This window comes from Rhineura floridana, chromosome 18, assembly GCF_030035675.1.
Source record: "Rhineura floridana isolate rRhiFlo1 chromosome 18, rRhiFlo1.hap2, whole genome shotgun sequence".
NCBI lineage: Eukaryota > Metazoa > Chordata > Lepidosauria > Squamata > Rhineuridae > Rhineura > Rhineura floridana.
Window position 1 is genome coordinate 23,562,003 of NC_084497.1, and position 15,912 is coordinate 23,577,914.

The following is a 15,912-nucleotide window of genomic DNA, read 5'->3' on the forward strand; positions in this document are numbered from 1 at the left end:
GCGGAAGGCAGGGAGCCCAACAGGAGGCAGAGCCAGACCCAATCAGAGGCAGAGGCAGCGAATTCTAGGTCTGTCCCTGTCCTCCTCCTCCTCCTCCCTGTTGAGTTCTTCAAGAGGCACCACTGATGGCCAGGCCCACCCCCTGGACTGGTTGTAAGGAAGAAGGCAGGCAGGTGGGGGGCCAGCTGAGGGCAGACTGAGGTTGGTGGGGCAGTTGTCAAGGAGTTGAAGCAATCCCAAGTGTACAGAGAATTGATTACATCACGATTAAAATTGTAAGAGCAGGCCATGCTGTGCGTTCTGGTCAGGTGGCACCCTTAGAACCTTCGATCGCTGACTACAGCAGGGCTGGCGATGGGCTCAGACTCCCACCAGACCCAGTCCAGCATGGCCAATGACCAGGGATGATGGGAGCAACCATCTGGAGGGCCAGAGGTCCCCCAGCCCTGTTGGATGATGTAGTCCAAAACTTCTGGAGAGCGCCAGGTTGGGGAAGGCTGGTCTGCCCTACGCGGGCCCTGGACAACAGTTTCTGGAGCTCACTTTTGCCCCTAGCAAAGCCTCGCTTGTTACAGGAGAGGAGGGACGCGCCATCATTCATTTGCCCTCTGTTCCCAGATATTATTCGGTGCTCGTGTCTCGGTGGAAGCGTTTGCAGAGCTCTGAGAAGAGCACACTCTGCTCCACCTCGGCCAGAGAGGAAAATGAGAAAGGGGGATGTACAAGGCACTGACAACACCAGCTAATGATGGCCGTAAGATTGGCGGTTGGACAGGAGAGGGTTAATGGGCCAGCCAGAAGTGCTGGTCAAACCTGTCGGCTGGCTCTGACCAGGCACCTCCTGTTGTTAGGTACACGAAATAGTTAGGCAACTGCTTTGCGATGCAGGACCATTTGGGGAACGTTCCGAAAAGGTAAACCCTGGTCAGAGAAGGGCTGTCACTCAGTGGCAGAGATATGGAGGCCTGGGAGAAAAACCCTCAGAAAAAAATATTTTAAAAGTTTCCCCCTCATTTTTCTGGTTTTTAAAAAAAAATTGCAGGGGAAACAGAAAAAAAAAAAAAACCAAAAGGGAAAAACCCAGAACTTTCCCTCTGATTTCCCCAGTTTTTTCTCTAGGCCTTCACATCTATCATTGGGACACCTGCTTTGCGTGCAGAAGGTCCCAGGTACAATTGCCAGGATCTCCAAGTAAGGCTCAGAGAGACTCCCTGCCTGAAATCCTGGAGCGTCTCTGCCAGTCAGTGTAGACAATACTGAGTTGTGTAGACCAGTGGCCAAATTCCATACAAGTCAGCTTTCTAGGTTCCTCTGAAGACCCTCCCCCCTAAGAAAGAGGTAATCCAGGTGAAGAGAGACTGCATTCTGAGGGTAGTTATCCAATGCCAGCTATACTCAGAGTCAACCCATTGCCTTCAATGGGCGTAACTTAGGTTCGTTCATTTCAATGGGCTTACTCCAAGTAGGGTGAGTGTAAGGAGATCTTAGCGAGGATTTGCTAGAAGGGGGGGTAGAGAGATAGCTCTGCAGTGCCATCTAGTGGGCTCTGCTGGAACTCACTCTGTGCCAGATCCGCCTGTCCAGTTGGCTAAGGAGACTTTCCATTCTGCTGCATTTGCATTGACAAAGTCAAGCATCATCAGGGATGCTTGTAAAGGGTTAGGCGAGAGGACGTGCCTCACAGCTCTCTTGAAATGCATACAGCCAGAGCTGGGGGAAAAGAAACCTGTCTGAAAGCCAGTCAGTGTAGACCAGGGATAGCTAACCTTTCACTGTTCTGATGTTGCTGGATTCCAACTCCCATCACCTATGACCTATGGGCCGGTGGGTGTCAGAGTCCAGCAGCATCAGGAGGGCCACATTGTTGGGGTGGGTGAATCCGTCCATTTCAAGTTGTCTCGCTTTTTGCATTTCTCTAATCCTCAGTTCTCCACACCAGTTTGCGATATTTGTTTCTTGAAAATTCTCAAGGAAAATTCATCAGCAAATTTCTCCTGACACACACACACACACGCTTGCATGCAATTTTGCATACGATGTACAACTTTGTACAAAGACATTTCCCCAAACAATAATTTGGGCATGCTGTTTTCAACTGATACATTTTTATGCACTAAACCTTCGTATATATGAATTTTTGGACCATGTCTTGGCTAGAGAACTGCCTGGCAAAATTACAGAAGTGTGAACCTCGAAGGACGGCTGCTTATCTGCTTCCGTATTGTTTTGGAAAGGGCAAGTTAGGTAGATTTGCATTAGATCTGTCAATTTCAGTTCTCTCAGTTTCTCACTTTTTAATGTTAAATTCAGTTATCTACATTTCTGCAGGAATCTGCATTTTTTTAAAAAAAAATCCTCCTGAAAATTCTCAACCATTTAGTGCAAATTTCTCCAAATAAACACATTTTTGAAGGCAGTTTTGACAAAGGTACACATTTTTGCAAGCCATTTCTCACCATTTCATGCCTTTTTGCATGTTATTTTCACTCATGTATTCATTTTTATGTACACTTTCCCCTAATATTTGCATTTTTGTAAATGTTGTTTAGTTGGCGAACTGCATCCCACAATTCTAATAAATGCAAATTTCAAAGGATGGCTGTGTTTTGGTTCTCATATTGTTTCAGAAATTGCAAATTTAATAAATTCTGCTTGAAATGTGAACTGAATCAAAATTCTCACCCATCCCTAATTTAAATACAAATCAAACCAGATTTCTTTCCCATTCCTGATCATAGTGTTGAATTTACTTGACAGATAAATTCAGCGGTTTGAAATCCACTGGCTTATGTCTCCTTTAAGGATGGACATCTCTGTCAATTGCAGTTGCCTCTAGACATGAGCCGGATTAAATTTCTCTCCCATCTCAAGCCCTAGGTCTGCCATCTCAGCCTTCCACCATCCTTCACAACTGGCCTTGCTGGCAGAGGTTGGCGGATGAAGTAGCCCTACACGATACTTATTTTTTAGCCCATGAATTTGTCAGTAAAAACTATAACAAAGTTACAAGGCTCCAGTTTTGTTACAAGGAGCATGGAACAGCTGTATGGGTAACAACAGCAGACAGATCAGGTGTGTGGGGGACCTTTGGCCCTCCAGGAGTGGCTGAACTCCAACTCCCATCAGCCCTTGCAACTCCCATCAACCCCAGCAAGCCTTGGAGGATTTGTGCAGTCGTTCAGCAACATATGTAGGGTCCCAGGTTCCTCACACCCAGAACAGATTATCCACAATACACTTGATGTTTAACATTAGGGATGGTGCGACCTCCTCAGGATGAGATGCGCCACTAGCTTTATCAAAAGCTTTTGAAAACCCATGGGGATTTGCTTCTAGCAAATTTACTCCCAAATTTCTATAAATTTCTTCATGATCGGAGAAGAGTTGTTGGGGAAACAGAACTATCTGTTCACAAACATTTGTTAAAAGTGCAAGGCGGTTGAAAGGGGAAGGTTAACCTGCCTTTCTGCCAGTCCTCAACTGATATAATCTCTCTCTCTCTCTCCGTAGTTGGCCTGTATTATATATGCACGCACTTAAAGATTGCATTCATGTCCTGCTTGTGGGCTTCCCATAATGGGCATCTGATTGGCCACTGTGAGAATAGGATGCCGGACTAGATGGGCCCCCCTTTGGCCTGAACCAACAGGACTGTTCTGATGTTCTTCTGGCGGGAGGGGGAAGCCTTGAAGGTGCTTTTCATGTCATGTATGAAAATGCCCCCAACTACTTCTCTTTCATCTCGGGTCCCTTCCTCTTGGTTCTAGGAGGAACTCTGGAGGGTGCCACAATGAAAGTGGCCACCCAGAGAAAGCTGCAGCTGTCAGATGCCCAGTGGCAACTGCGAATGAAGTTCCTTCAGCGGCCAAAGAGTTACATCGGGGTGCCTTATGCCTGGAAATACCATGAACCTAGAAGTAAGAGCCAGTCTACTGCTTGAAAGGCAAGGATGTAAAGAAAGAAAGGGGAGACCCTCCCCCCCAAAACGTGCTGCTAAAATATTTGATGGCTCACATTTCCCTCATAAAAGCCTTGCTGGATCACGCCAGTGGCCCATCTAGTCCAGCACCCTGTTGTCCCAGTGGCCAGCCAGATGCCCAAATGGAAAGGCCACCACAGCAACTCTCCCCCTCCTGCGATTCCCAGCACGCTGCCTCTGACATCAGAGGGAGACCACAGCCATCATGACTAGTAGCCCTGGATAACTTTATCCTGGAGAGCCACCTTTGGTTTGACCAGCAGGGACCTTATGTCCTCAGCCATGATTGCTGAATGGAGCAAGTTGCAACGTGCCATTCCTTATGCAGCCCAAACAGCACCACCCATGCAGGAGAGTGAGGTATCTGCAGGGTTGGCGGAACCTCAAGATTTGGAGGACTACAAAATAATCTGTGGGGGGGGGTACACCCAAAGGGGCAGAGATACCCAGAAAACAATCCCAATGAGCACTGAGCATGCTCCCTAGCCAGAGAACTGGTGATGGTGGTGGAGGAAGAATTGGAGTGGAATCCTGAACAAGGAGCATTCTGCACTGCAACATTTTGCTGCAGGGTCCATTGAGTATCAATTACTGTGTCAGAGCACAGAGGTGAGCTCATCACCTTCCTCCATACCCTACTTATGAGGTTCCAAGAGGGCTGTTGGCATCACACTGTAATAAGCACCCTTAGGGGCTAGACGCCCAGTCCAAGGAGACAATAGGCTGTCACCAAAGTGCTTGCAAGCATGGACAGGGGATCTGGTGCAACGCAGTCCCAACCAACCACTGTCAAACACAAGGAATTAATCTAGGCCCAAACAGAATCCAGAAGCAAGGTCAGAAAACAGCCCAAGGTCAATATCAGAGTATCCCACAAGATATAACTCAACCCAGCACCTAAGACCTACATCATTTCCAACAACTGACAAGCTCAAGAGAGAGGCCTTATATACTCTGGCCACCTAAAACCCCACCTTAACCACAGCTGCTGGCAGTGAAGGAACATTAGGGATTGCTTACTCCTGAGCAGACCCCTTACTCACAAGTAGACCAATGGCTCTGGGTCTGTAGATGCTCTTCAGCCTGGACCCAAAGCTTTTGGTGCCAGCCCTCTCGAGACCTGGGGTGGGGGCCCCTTTCCACCTCCTCTTGTGATATTTCTGGGGGTTCTTCATCAGGTCCCAACCTGGAGGGTCCCTGAAGAAGATCCTCAGCATTGGATTCAAGAGGCCCGACCAACGCCTGCAGGGCCTCGGCCTTTGGAGTGTCCGGCGTGTCCTCTGAGGACTCCGTGCCTGGTAACCAGCTCAGGGCTAGGCACGACTGTTACGGGGATGGAATACTGAAGTTAATAGGCCTTAAATTTGACCCAACGAGCCAGTTCTCTCCTGGCCCTCCCACCTTGCCTCATCTCTTCCCATTTGTTTCCTCTGGACGCGCTGCTGAGGTTGCCGTTTTGCTCAACCGTCTTCCCGGCTGACGTTTGCTTTGCTTTCCTCCACAGCTCCAGAATACAACTCTCCACTCTTCCTAGACTGCTGTGGGTTTATCCGGAGGGTGGTGTGGGACCTGATGGAAGGGTTTGGCTTCCCCCTTGGCCCGGGGAACCAAGCTTACCAGTATGACACTCTTCCTGTGACGCTACCCAGCGAGGAACATCTGAAACCAGATCTAGTCTTCATTTCAGGAACTTGCTTTGATGCGCCATGCAATGTCAGCTCTGCTGTCCGTTGTTCCCTGCCTGTCCCTACATTGGGGATTTGAACTCACAGACTCTGGACTCCAAGCCAGGCTCTCCTCCCCACTGTGCTATACCAGCTGTAGGCACCCATTGCACTTCCTCAAAAATCCAAATGTGCCCACTGGCCCCAAAAGGTTGGTGACTCCTGCTTCAGAAAGTCTTGCTGCTCCATTCAGTTCCTGCCTTCCTCTACACACACAAACACACTCAACATCATGGTGCGACCTGAAGCAGATTTCTTTATCTTGCAGCACGGCACAGAAGGGCTGTGGCTCAGATGGAGAGCATCTGCCTTGCACAGAGAAGGCCCCAGGCTGACCTCTGGGTAGGACTGGGAGAGCTTCCTGCCTGAAATCCTGGAAAGCCACTGCCAGTCAGTGTAGACAATACTTAGCTAGATGGAGTCAACATTAGGCAGCTGAGCGTGTTCCTGAGTCCTGATGGGATCGTCTGGTACCAGCATTGCAGCTGACCAAGGCGTTACGTCTTTCTAGCCCTTTCCAGGTCTCTCCCAACATGTTGATTTTCACAGTCACTTTCTGAGATTTTTGTTTGAACCCCTCCTCTTATGCAGGAAAAAGGCAGCCCCACGACATCCATGTGGAAATCTGGTTGGGAGACAGAGAACGAAGCATAGGGGCCAGGTGGAAGCGAGGCAAGTTGCAGGTCTTTGCTTCCTACAAGTTTGTCTCCAGCTCCTACGGGGCCATGCAGTACCACTTCAAGTCCATCGAGACGTGGCTGCAAGGCGTCTGCATCCGGCAAGTGTCTGTCATGCTGAAAATCAGAAGGTTCGGGACAGACACTAGGGAAGGGCCTTTTCACACAGCGCGTAGCCAAACTGTGGAATTTGCGCCCACAAGAGGCAGCAATGGCCACTAAAGTGGATGGCTTTAAAAGGGGATTAGATAACTCCATGGAAAGTACAATGGCTACTAGCCACAATGGCTATGTTCGCTCACCACTGTCAGAGGCAATACGGCCTCTGAGCACCAGTTGCCAGGAATCACAAGCGCGGAGAGTTGCTGTTGCGCTCAAGAACCGCTTGCGGGCTTGCCAGAAGCGTCTGGTTTGCCACTGCAAGGACCAGATGCTAAATCAATTTTCTCCCCCCGCCCTGGTTGGGGGGCCACGGACACGTGTCCCAAAGTCTTACCTGGACAACCCTCTTAGCAAGAGACCCGCAAACGTCTTTGAAGCACTGCAGCTGTTTGTTCAGGTTCACCAGCCTTTCTGAATGGCTGGGCCGCAACCAGATCGTAATTTGTCCCTCTTTCTCTGAGCAGCAGCAGCTAAACTGCAGCTCAGGCAGAGCCTTTGAAATTGTAATGACACCTTTGATTTCCAATCCGCAGATGAAGGGCAGGGCCTTGGGGATGAGGAACAAGAGGGGTAGGAGATAGCAAGTCGCAGGAGACAATAGTGGGTGTCAACCATTTCCGAAAGCTCTGGGGGATAAAAATTATATGGCCCCCGATGCCAACAGAACAACAATGGTTTGGTGGTTAGACAGACAGACAGACAGACAGACAGACAGACAGACAGACAGATAGATAGATAGATAGAAACTACATCCAGTTCAATAAACAAAAAGATAGATAAATTGATAAGCTCTGTAAATGTACAAAAGAAAGAGAGGATTGGATAGGTAAGTGGACAGAATGGACTGGATAGACTGATAGATGGATGGATTGATGATTGAATGATATGGTAGATGGCTAGTTAAGTTATGGAAATATAGATGTAGATTAGCATGCAGTTTAATAAAAAAGGATAGATAAGATAGATAAGATCTGTAGAGGTAGAAAAAAGATATGACAGGGTAAGTCGATAGATAGATAGATAGATAGATAGATAGATAGATAGATAGATAGATAGATAGATAGATAGATAGATAGATAGATAGATAGAAAGAAAGAAAGAAAGAAAGAAAGAAAGAAAGAAAGAAAGAAAATTCCTGGGGAGAGCTGTAAAGTCTAGATTTGTGGAGGTGAGCTGAACAATACTGATCTATTTGGGTGAAACAAGACAACCTGGGATTGCTTTGGAGGTTTAAGAGAGAAGCAGCCTCACCAAATGAAGCATGAATGGTGAGGGACAGGGGAGAGATTTGATTCAGTTCTCCTTTAAAGCCACAACTATCCAATCCCCACTTTCCATAACAATATGAAAACAGAAACACAGCCAGCCTTTGAAATTCACACTTCTCCGAATTTTGCGATGCGTTCTTCGCCTACCAAACGTTGTTTACAAAAATGCATCTGTTGGGCGAAAGGTGCACGCCGCTGGATACGCCAGTGAAAATGGCACGCAAAAGTGTGTTATTCGAGCAAAAAACGGCTTGTACAAAAAATGGGTGCATTGGTCAAAGCTGCGTACAAGAATGTGTTTAGTAGGAGAAATACGCACTAAAATGTTGGAGAATTTTCATGAGGATTTTTTTTAAAAAACAAACACAAATTGCTGCAGAATTCTGCAGAAACGTGGAGCACCGAATTGAAGACTGGAGACAATGAGAAGTGGAGAGGATGGAAATGAAGAGATCCTGCTTGCCCTCAGCTCGGCAGAATGAGGAGGGCTGCCTCTGAACCCATCAGTATTAAGCAGGAAAGATTCAATTGTATAGGTGGAAATTTAGGGTCCTGCCATTCTGAGTGGATGACAGTGCTCTGGTGGCACAGATCCACTTAAAAACAACAAACCCTCACACCACTTTTTGCAGGTAGGAGAGCGACATGGGAAATGCACTGAAAAATGTGGGATAAACAACTGATTAATGGGAAGAGGTGGTCAACACCCTGCAGGCAACTCAGGATGAACGCTCCGGAAAGGCATCATCGGACCTCCGCCTAAGCTTTGTGCAAGCAAATCAGGAGGGATGCTCGATGAGCAGGTTGCGTCGGGGAGCCCCAGCAAGGCCTCCAAATGCAACAGGACAGGCTTTCCACACGCGGAAGTCAGAGGAAAGACATAAGGACATAAGAACAGCCCAGCCGGATGAGTATAAGGCAGCTTCCCATGTTCTCATGTCTTAAGGGCCGTAGCTCAGTGGCAGGGCATCTGCTTTGCATGCAGAAGGTCCCAAGGCCAGTCCCCTGCATCTCCAGGTAGGGCTGAGAGACACACCCTGCCCAGAGCTTGGAAAAGTTACTTTTTTGAACTACAACTCCCATCAGCCCAATCCAGTGGCCATGCTGGCTGGTGCTGATGGGAGTTGTAGTTCAAAAAAGTAACTTTTCCAAGCTCTGAGCCTGAAGGATGCCAGTCAGTGTAGACAGTACTGAGGTAGAAGGACCAATGGTGTTTGGCCCCCCTAACCCCCACATCCCTGAGTGTGAGGTCTCCCTGCAGCAATTTATCAGGACAGCATGGAGGAAAAAAAGCTTGGCACTCCTCTAGCCCCTTCTAGCCAGGAGATGCTGGCTTGGAGTCCAGAATCTGCGAGTTCAAATCCTCACTCCTGTCTCCTGAGCGTCAAGGGCCAGCTAAAGATCACCCCCACAGTGAGTGGCTCAGGGGTTACATGCCCAGCCACCTGTGCAGCCGTGGGCAAGCTGCATAGTCCCAAGGAGCCCAGTTGCCCCCCAGCTGGCAGTTGCGGACAGGAAAGAGGCTGGCTGGTGCAGCTGTGGCAAGCTGAGCAGGCCCTAGCCAGCTGGGGAGGACTAGCCTCAGAGGGAGGCAATGGGAAACTCCCTCTGAATACCGCTTACCATGAAATCCCTATTCATAGGCTCACCATATTTAGGATCGACTTGAAGGCAATCCATTTCCATTTTCAAAGAAGTAAAACTAACAAGGAAGGGAAATAAAATCAGTTTCAGGTTCAGCCTTCAGTCCCTCCCAAAGGCTCTCCAGAACAGGATGGCTTTCAAAAATCTCCGGAACACCATCAGGGAGGGAGCAGAGCGGACTTCTTGGGGTAGGGTATTCCGGTTTGGGGGCCACAGCTGAAAAGGCTCTCTCCTGCATGCCCGCTAGTCTGACATCTTTCATTCCAGGCATGTAGAGGAGACCAGAGTGATTTGTCTTTACTAAGTTTGCATGGAGGTTATATAGCAACATCGGAGGCTGCCCAATACCTTTTTTTGCATGATAGCTGGCACCATCTCCTGGCATGTTCAGGCAGTGGCCAGTGCTGCAACATCCTGACAGGGCCTACATACTTCTGTTTGCCTGGACTCCCCTCCTTTCCCCCATTGACCCATCGCTCTGAGCATCGTCAGGCAACTAGGCCTAGCTGCCATTTTGATTCCCACAATGCCTCTGACTTGCTTTGCTCCAGGGCATTGTGGGGGAATGAAATGGTGGCCATGAGCCTACCGTGGCCCAACACCTGGGCATGTTTCCCCTCAAACCTGGAGTTCTCAAACACCACACACACACACAAGTCCCTAGGCAGAAATCCAGACCATTCATTAAGGCAGGAAATCCTTCACAATTCTAGCAACGGTTCCTAAGCAGCGGTTGCTAGGCAACTGGCCCTTGTTGATAGTGCTGAGGGCTTCCTTTGTGCTGGCCAAGGGAGGGGACAAAAGCTTGCTGCCTTCGGATGCTCCGAGTGCCATCGCTGGGACACTTGAGACACGGGTGTTGCCCAAGCAAAAAGTGCGCGCCGAGCCTCCGAAGTGGCAAGCCTGCTCCAGGAACGTGATGTTTGGCTGGCTTTCCTTATGGCTCGTCTGGAATACAAACCCACTAACGCTTTGTTAAAGCATTTAGGGCGTGCCGAGCGCAGGTTAGCGTTTCTGTTACTTTGCTTTCTTTGGTGGGGTTAAGTCTTTATTTGCCATCCTAGGAACATACCATGAAAGCTGCCTGATGAGTCAGACCATGGGGCTGTCTCGCTCAGTGTTTGTGTACGCTGACTGGCAGCGGCTGTCCAAGGGTTTCAGAGAGGGGTCCCTCCTAGCCCTTACTTGGAAGTTCTGGTCTGCCAACCAGATGCCCTGCTACTGAGCTGCAAGGCAGTTAGACGCGATCCCCCTTTCAATCCTGTTTGGTGCCTGCAAACGTTTCAGGACGGACAAACTGCTTCATTTCCAGCCAGGGCATGTCCAGTGAAGTTCCTGCTAAAATCCTGTAACTTTTTCTATCCAGAGTTGTGATTGTGGTCCCTCTGTTGTTGCGCTCTAGCCCAAGGCTGCCCCTCCAGGCGACAACCATGTGACAGCACTGGGGAAGCATCGCAGAACTCATAAAGCAGAGCCATGCGTGGGTACGCCGGCATCAGTCCGCCCCTAACGCGTTATTATCACGTCAGTGACAAGTTGCACAATATACCCACAGATAAATAATCACTCAATTCAATCTATTGTACCAGCCAAAAGCCATGACAAATGCGTTAAATAAAAACATACAGAGGTACGTAGAAGTATACAGAGAACAAATTGCTGTTGCAACCAAAAACATAAAAGAATTTCATATAAATAAATGGCTCGCCGTCACCAACCTAACTTGTGGCTCCTCTTTGATTGTTTTCACAGTCACTGTCCTGAGAACAAATGGGCGTCGGCAAGGGAGCTCCCCAGAAAGAGATTGATCTTCCACCTTCTGAGCAAGCAAGGCGAGTCTGCCGGGGAGGCTGTGAGCACTCCGGGAAGCAGACCCCAGCCTCAGCTAAGGAAAGAAGAGCTAGCACTCAGGCTGGATCCCATCATGGAATCTGTCAGTGACTGCGAATTAAGCAGCAGCCAGCAAGTGGAGGCCTTAGATCTCCATGGTTTCTCCAGGACGAGCTCTGGGGTCCCTAAGATGAACCCAGAGAGACAATCCCCAGTTAGAAGGGCCAGCCAAGCCCAGAGTCTCGAAAGGATCCCTCTGGAGGCCACAAGCCTGGGGGCGGGAGGTCGCAACGTTGCAACGGAGGGGAACCTAGGCCGGGAGGAAGGGTGCAAGGAAGGTCCCGCCACAGAGCCGCAAGCAACGGCTCTCGTCCAGGAAGCCATTGCAGGTGTGAAGCCATCTGGCCCTTCTCAGGGCCCGGTCAGCAACGTGCCCCCAAAGTCTCGCTCCACCTCGAAGGTAAACTCTAAGGGGTCCTTAGCGGGTGGCGCCGGCAAATGGAAAAAGAAAGGCAAGCTTCGGACACAAGGAGGTAATCAGCCCCTTGATGGGACTTCGTCAGTCTCTGTGGGAGAATCTCAGAGCCTCACGTCCGAAAAGTGAAGATAGCAAAGCAGTCTTGCTTCCAGCTGGGAATCAGCTTATCCTAGCAATGCCTGCCATCAGCCAAATATCTCCTGCCCATTTTTGGCTTCGGTCTCTGAAAACCCTACCTGAGTTCCTGATAGGCGTGGTTGGCCCTTGCAACCGTCAGCCGTGCCTGCACAGCAGGGGTGTTGTCACACGCCTTTTACAAATTGAAACGGGAGGGAAGGAAACCAGGTCCTGCTGGAAACTGTGCCCAACTCAGAGTAGACCCACTGAAATCAATAGAGCTAACTTAGTCGTGTCCATTAATTTCCATAGGTCTGCTCTGAATCAGACACAGTTGAATGCAACACTATGGGTTATATCCAATGTTAGTCCTACCCACTGCAATTAATAGACAAGACTAGATTGGGTCCATTCATTTCAATGGGTCTTACCCTGAGTAGGACTCAGCTGGATACCACTCCACACCATAAGTCATAATGGTGACATGCTCCCAGGGCAAAGGGGGGCATTTAGGTGGATTGAAAGTACTGGGAGACCTTAAACGCCTGCCTTGCACTGAGAACATGTCCTAGACTTGCCATTATGACCTATGGTACCCCAAATTCAGTACAAGAACCTATCGTCTGGATCAGTGTTTTTCAACTTTGGTACCCTCCAAGTGTTCTTAAATGCCGGCTCGCATCCTCCCCAGCCAATTTAGCCCATGGCCAGGGATGATGGGAGCTGAATCCAAAGACATCTGGGGCCCTGAGGTTGATGAACGCTGGTCTGGGTAATGTGCCATCTGTGTGACATGGTTAGGGAAGGACTCAGCAGGGTCTCCAGGTTGCAACCTGGCAACTCGGAAGAGGCTCTTGTCTCCACCCCCCCTTGATATTATTGGCACTGTGAGGAACTATGTCCCTCCTTGATTGCCGTATCCATGGGCGGTACATTGCTGGATGTGGCACGGATTCAACAGCTTGGGTGGGAGGAGAATCCACATTGGGTGTGCATCAACAGCATGCAATTTCTCAAGGGCACATGCGACCTCTTGCACTCCTTGCTCTGTGGCGGTTCGGACAGGCACATACTGCCTTTTTGGGTGACCCTGAAAGAAATGGATGCCCTGCTTTAAGAATGCCAAGCAAGAGAGTTCCCAAGCCCTTGTCTGGAAACAGTGTATTCTGTAAATCTTAGGTGGTAAATCTGCAGCCCCTCTAGATTTAAAAAAAAAATTTTTTTTTTGCCGGACTACATCAGCCCCAGCTGGCATGGCCAACAGTTAGGGATGTTGGGAGTTGTAGTCCAGCAAAATCCAGAGGCTGTGGCGGCTCCGTGTCAGTGGGGCAGGGGGATTTGCTCTGGGTTTTAGTCATATCTTTCCAGGAGCTGTCCAAGGTGCTGCAGCCTTTTTTGCTTAGCGCTAATGATGCCCTGCACAGCAAACGGGAGGGATGCATCAGTGGAGGAATTTCACAGGAGAGAGAAGACAGAGAGCCTCACTCCTTGAAAAGTGCCCTTGTTTTTCACAGACAAACAAACTGAACAACCCTCCCCCCCGGCTATCAATTCCCAGTAGATAAGTTGGCAGATGGGTAGGCATTGCCAGGAGACTGGTTTTCACGGGATGCACTAGGCCCAGTCCCATCTATTTTGCTTCAAATAGATCCCTCCTGAGATTCAACAGTGGCTCAGCATCTAAAAAAAACCAGAGGCCTCCTTTTCCCCTCCCCTCTCCAAGAACTTCATAAAACTGCAATCGTCCATGTGAGACTTATAAAAGAGCAAATTAGGATTATTGGGAAGAAATATACAAGCTGAGCCCCATTAGCAGGCAATTTGGGTGGAAGCAAAGATGCTGACTTCGTTAATAGGATGATTTAGCGGGGGGTGTCTTTAGGGGGTGGAGAAGAGGAAAGGGGGAAGCCACAAATATGTGTATGCTATAAAAATGCACAGGAAAAAACCCCCCCAAACCTTGTTATTTTATTTTCCTGGCAATATTGGTTGTTAATTGTCCCTATTACAGCCCTGGCAATAAAATGGAGATTGGTTTATTGCAAAAGCGGAGGGTGTGGGTTGGAGATATTTCAATAAATAAATAGCACCTGGAAATGCAGTTTGGAACAAATGAATGTTTTGAAGCTACCTTATATTAGAAAGCGAGCCCTGCTGGTTCAGGCCAAAGGCTCATCCAGTCCAGCATTCTGTTTCCCACAGTAGACAATCAGACAGCTGCAGGAAGCCCACAGGCTGGGCGGGAAGGTAACAACCCTCCCTCACTCTTATCCATAAGAACATAAGAGCCTGTCTGCTGGATTTAGACCAGTCTGGTCCATCTCCTGTTCTCACAGTGGCCGACCAGATGTCCCAGTTGGACACCCACAAGCAGAACCTCAGGGCGACAGCAACACTCTCCCCGCTTGCACTCAGAGGCATTTCTGCCTCCACCAACCAGAGCATTGGGCCATCTACTGTGATTGGTGGTGGCTCGCCAGGATCTCCAGCAGAAGTCCTTTTAACTAGAGGAGCTAATGACCTTTCGCGTGCAAAGTGGGCGTTCTTACCACTGAGCCATAGAAAACAGCCGTATATCGACCCCCTTGGCCAGCAGAGGCATAGCCAGGCACCCGTCAATGGACCCAGGACTCAGAAGGGCCCAGACGCCAACCCTACCATCAGGGGCCCTGCCTGACATCACCAGCACAATTGGGCCCCAAACTTGGGGCTAGCACTAGTTGCCACCTAATATGCCCCTTGGCATGTTGATCTGGTGGGTGGTGGCATTTTCAGATGGGGAGTTAAGCTGCATCTCAGCTCCATTCTGTGGCAGGAAGTCACTATCTTGGATTAACCCCCCAAATGCAATGCACAAGGGCTTAGGTTTGCACTAGGACTGAGAAGGATCTGCAATACCGTGATGAAGGCCCAGTAAAGTCTGGCGCCAACCCTGCTGTTGGTGCCTCTAGCCTCTCACAGAGAAGAGCCGTTCGAGGCCTTTCCCCTCACTGGCCCCTTGCCATGACTTTTAATTTTTCTCATCCTGGACAAGAGACCTGGCTCTTATCCGATAGTGCCAGGGATGGAACTGGTGACCTTTGGCCTTAGCTCCTTTTCCTAAAAGCAATGTAAATCCAGGACAGGCAGAGCCTGGGTTGGGGTGGAGGCAAGATGGAACCATGCAGGCTCTGTGGAGCCTGGCATAATCGGTGGAATCAGCAGAGTGAGAAAGAGAGCCAGGAAGGAACACGATGCATGATAGGTGGAGCCTAGAAGATTCCAGAAGCTCCTGCTTCTCAGATTCCAGTTCCCATAGGCCTTATAGGACAAACGTTTTACAGGTGGGGCCCAATAAAATGCTGGTCCCTTAGCAAGCAGGATAGAGTTGTGTGGAGATTGCTGGCTCCAGTGTCTGTGGGGCGGTGAAATCCACGCCGGGCTTTAGTCCAAACTTTCAAAGAGCTGTCCAAGGTATAAAAACCTATTCCCAAAATAGGATCTGCACCTTGACCTGTTCAAGTTGAAAGTTCAGACTAGAACCTGGAGCGGATTCACTGCCCCACTGACATGAGAGCCAGCAGTCTCCATTGCGGGCTGGGTCCAAGCCACCGGACAGGGTCTACTGTTTTGGACCCACTTCAATTTTCCTGCCTTGGCCTGCCAGGAGGTGGTTGGCTCTAGGTGTCTTTTTAATAGCTCCTGAGGTTGCGTCACCCTGGGGAAGCTTATCAGGCCCTACAGACGGGAAAATTAGAAATTGAAATGGACAGATTCACTTATCCTTAGTTGTGAAAAGGTTCACACATCGCTAAGCCAAACCACAGCTTAGCTCCTGGTAGCACAGCAGTGGAAAAGGGAGAAGAGTGAAGCAGCTGCAATTTTATGAATATGCACCCACACACTTGCTTGTTCATGCTAAACCATAGTTTAGCTTAGCCAGACCATAGCTTAGCATTACATGCAACCCAGGCCAATTGTCATCTATTAATTTCCAGAGAGGTAGCCATATTAGTATCTTGCAACAAAAATAATCGAACAGTCTCACGCAGCA

The 15,912-nt window shown here is 49.2% G+C and overlaps 2 protein-coding genes across 2 annotated transcripts in view; both read left to right on the forward strand.

Moving 5' to 3' along the window:
* Positions 1–7,571, forward strand: part of LOC133372649 (uncharacterized) — a 110,317-nt gene extending 102,746 nt beyond the window's left edge. Inside the window, exons 3-4 of the mRNA XM_061601536.1 lie at positions 3,768–3,917; positions 6,295–7,571. Coding sequence (XP_061457520.1) covers positions 3,768–3,917; positions 6,295–6,602 — 458 coding nt within the window. The 3' untranslated portion in view covers positions 6,603–7,571. The remainder of the gene's footprint in view (positions 1–3,767; positions 3,918–6,294) is intronic.
* Positions 7,572–8,986: 1,415 nt separating this feature from the next.
* Positions 8,987–15,912, forward strand: part of TTLL10 (tubulin tyrosine ligase like 10) — a 36,838-nt gene continuing 29,912 nt past the window's right edge. The window contains exons 1-2 of the mRNA XM_061601534.1: positions 8,987–10,458; positions 11,207–11,817. Of these exons, the coding sequence (XP_061457518.1) occupies positions 10,394–10,458; positions 11,207–11,817 (676 nt within the window). The 5' untranslated portion in view covers positions 8,987–10,393. The remainder of the gene's footprint in view (positions 10,459–11,206; positions 11,818–15,912) is intronic.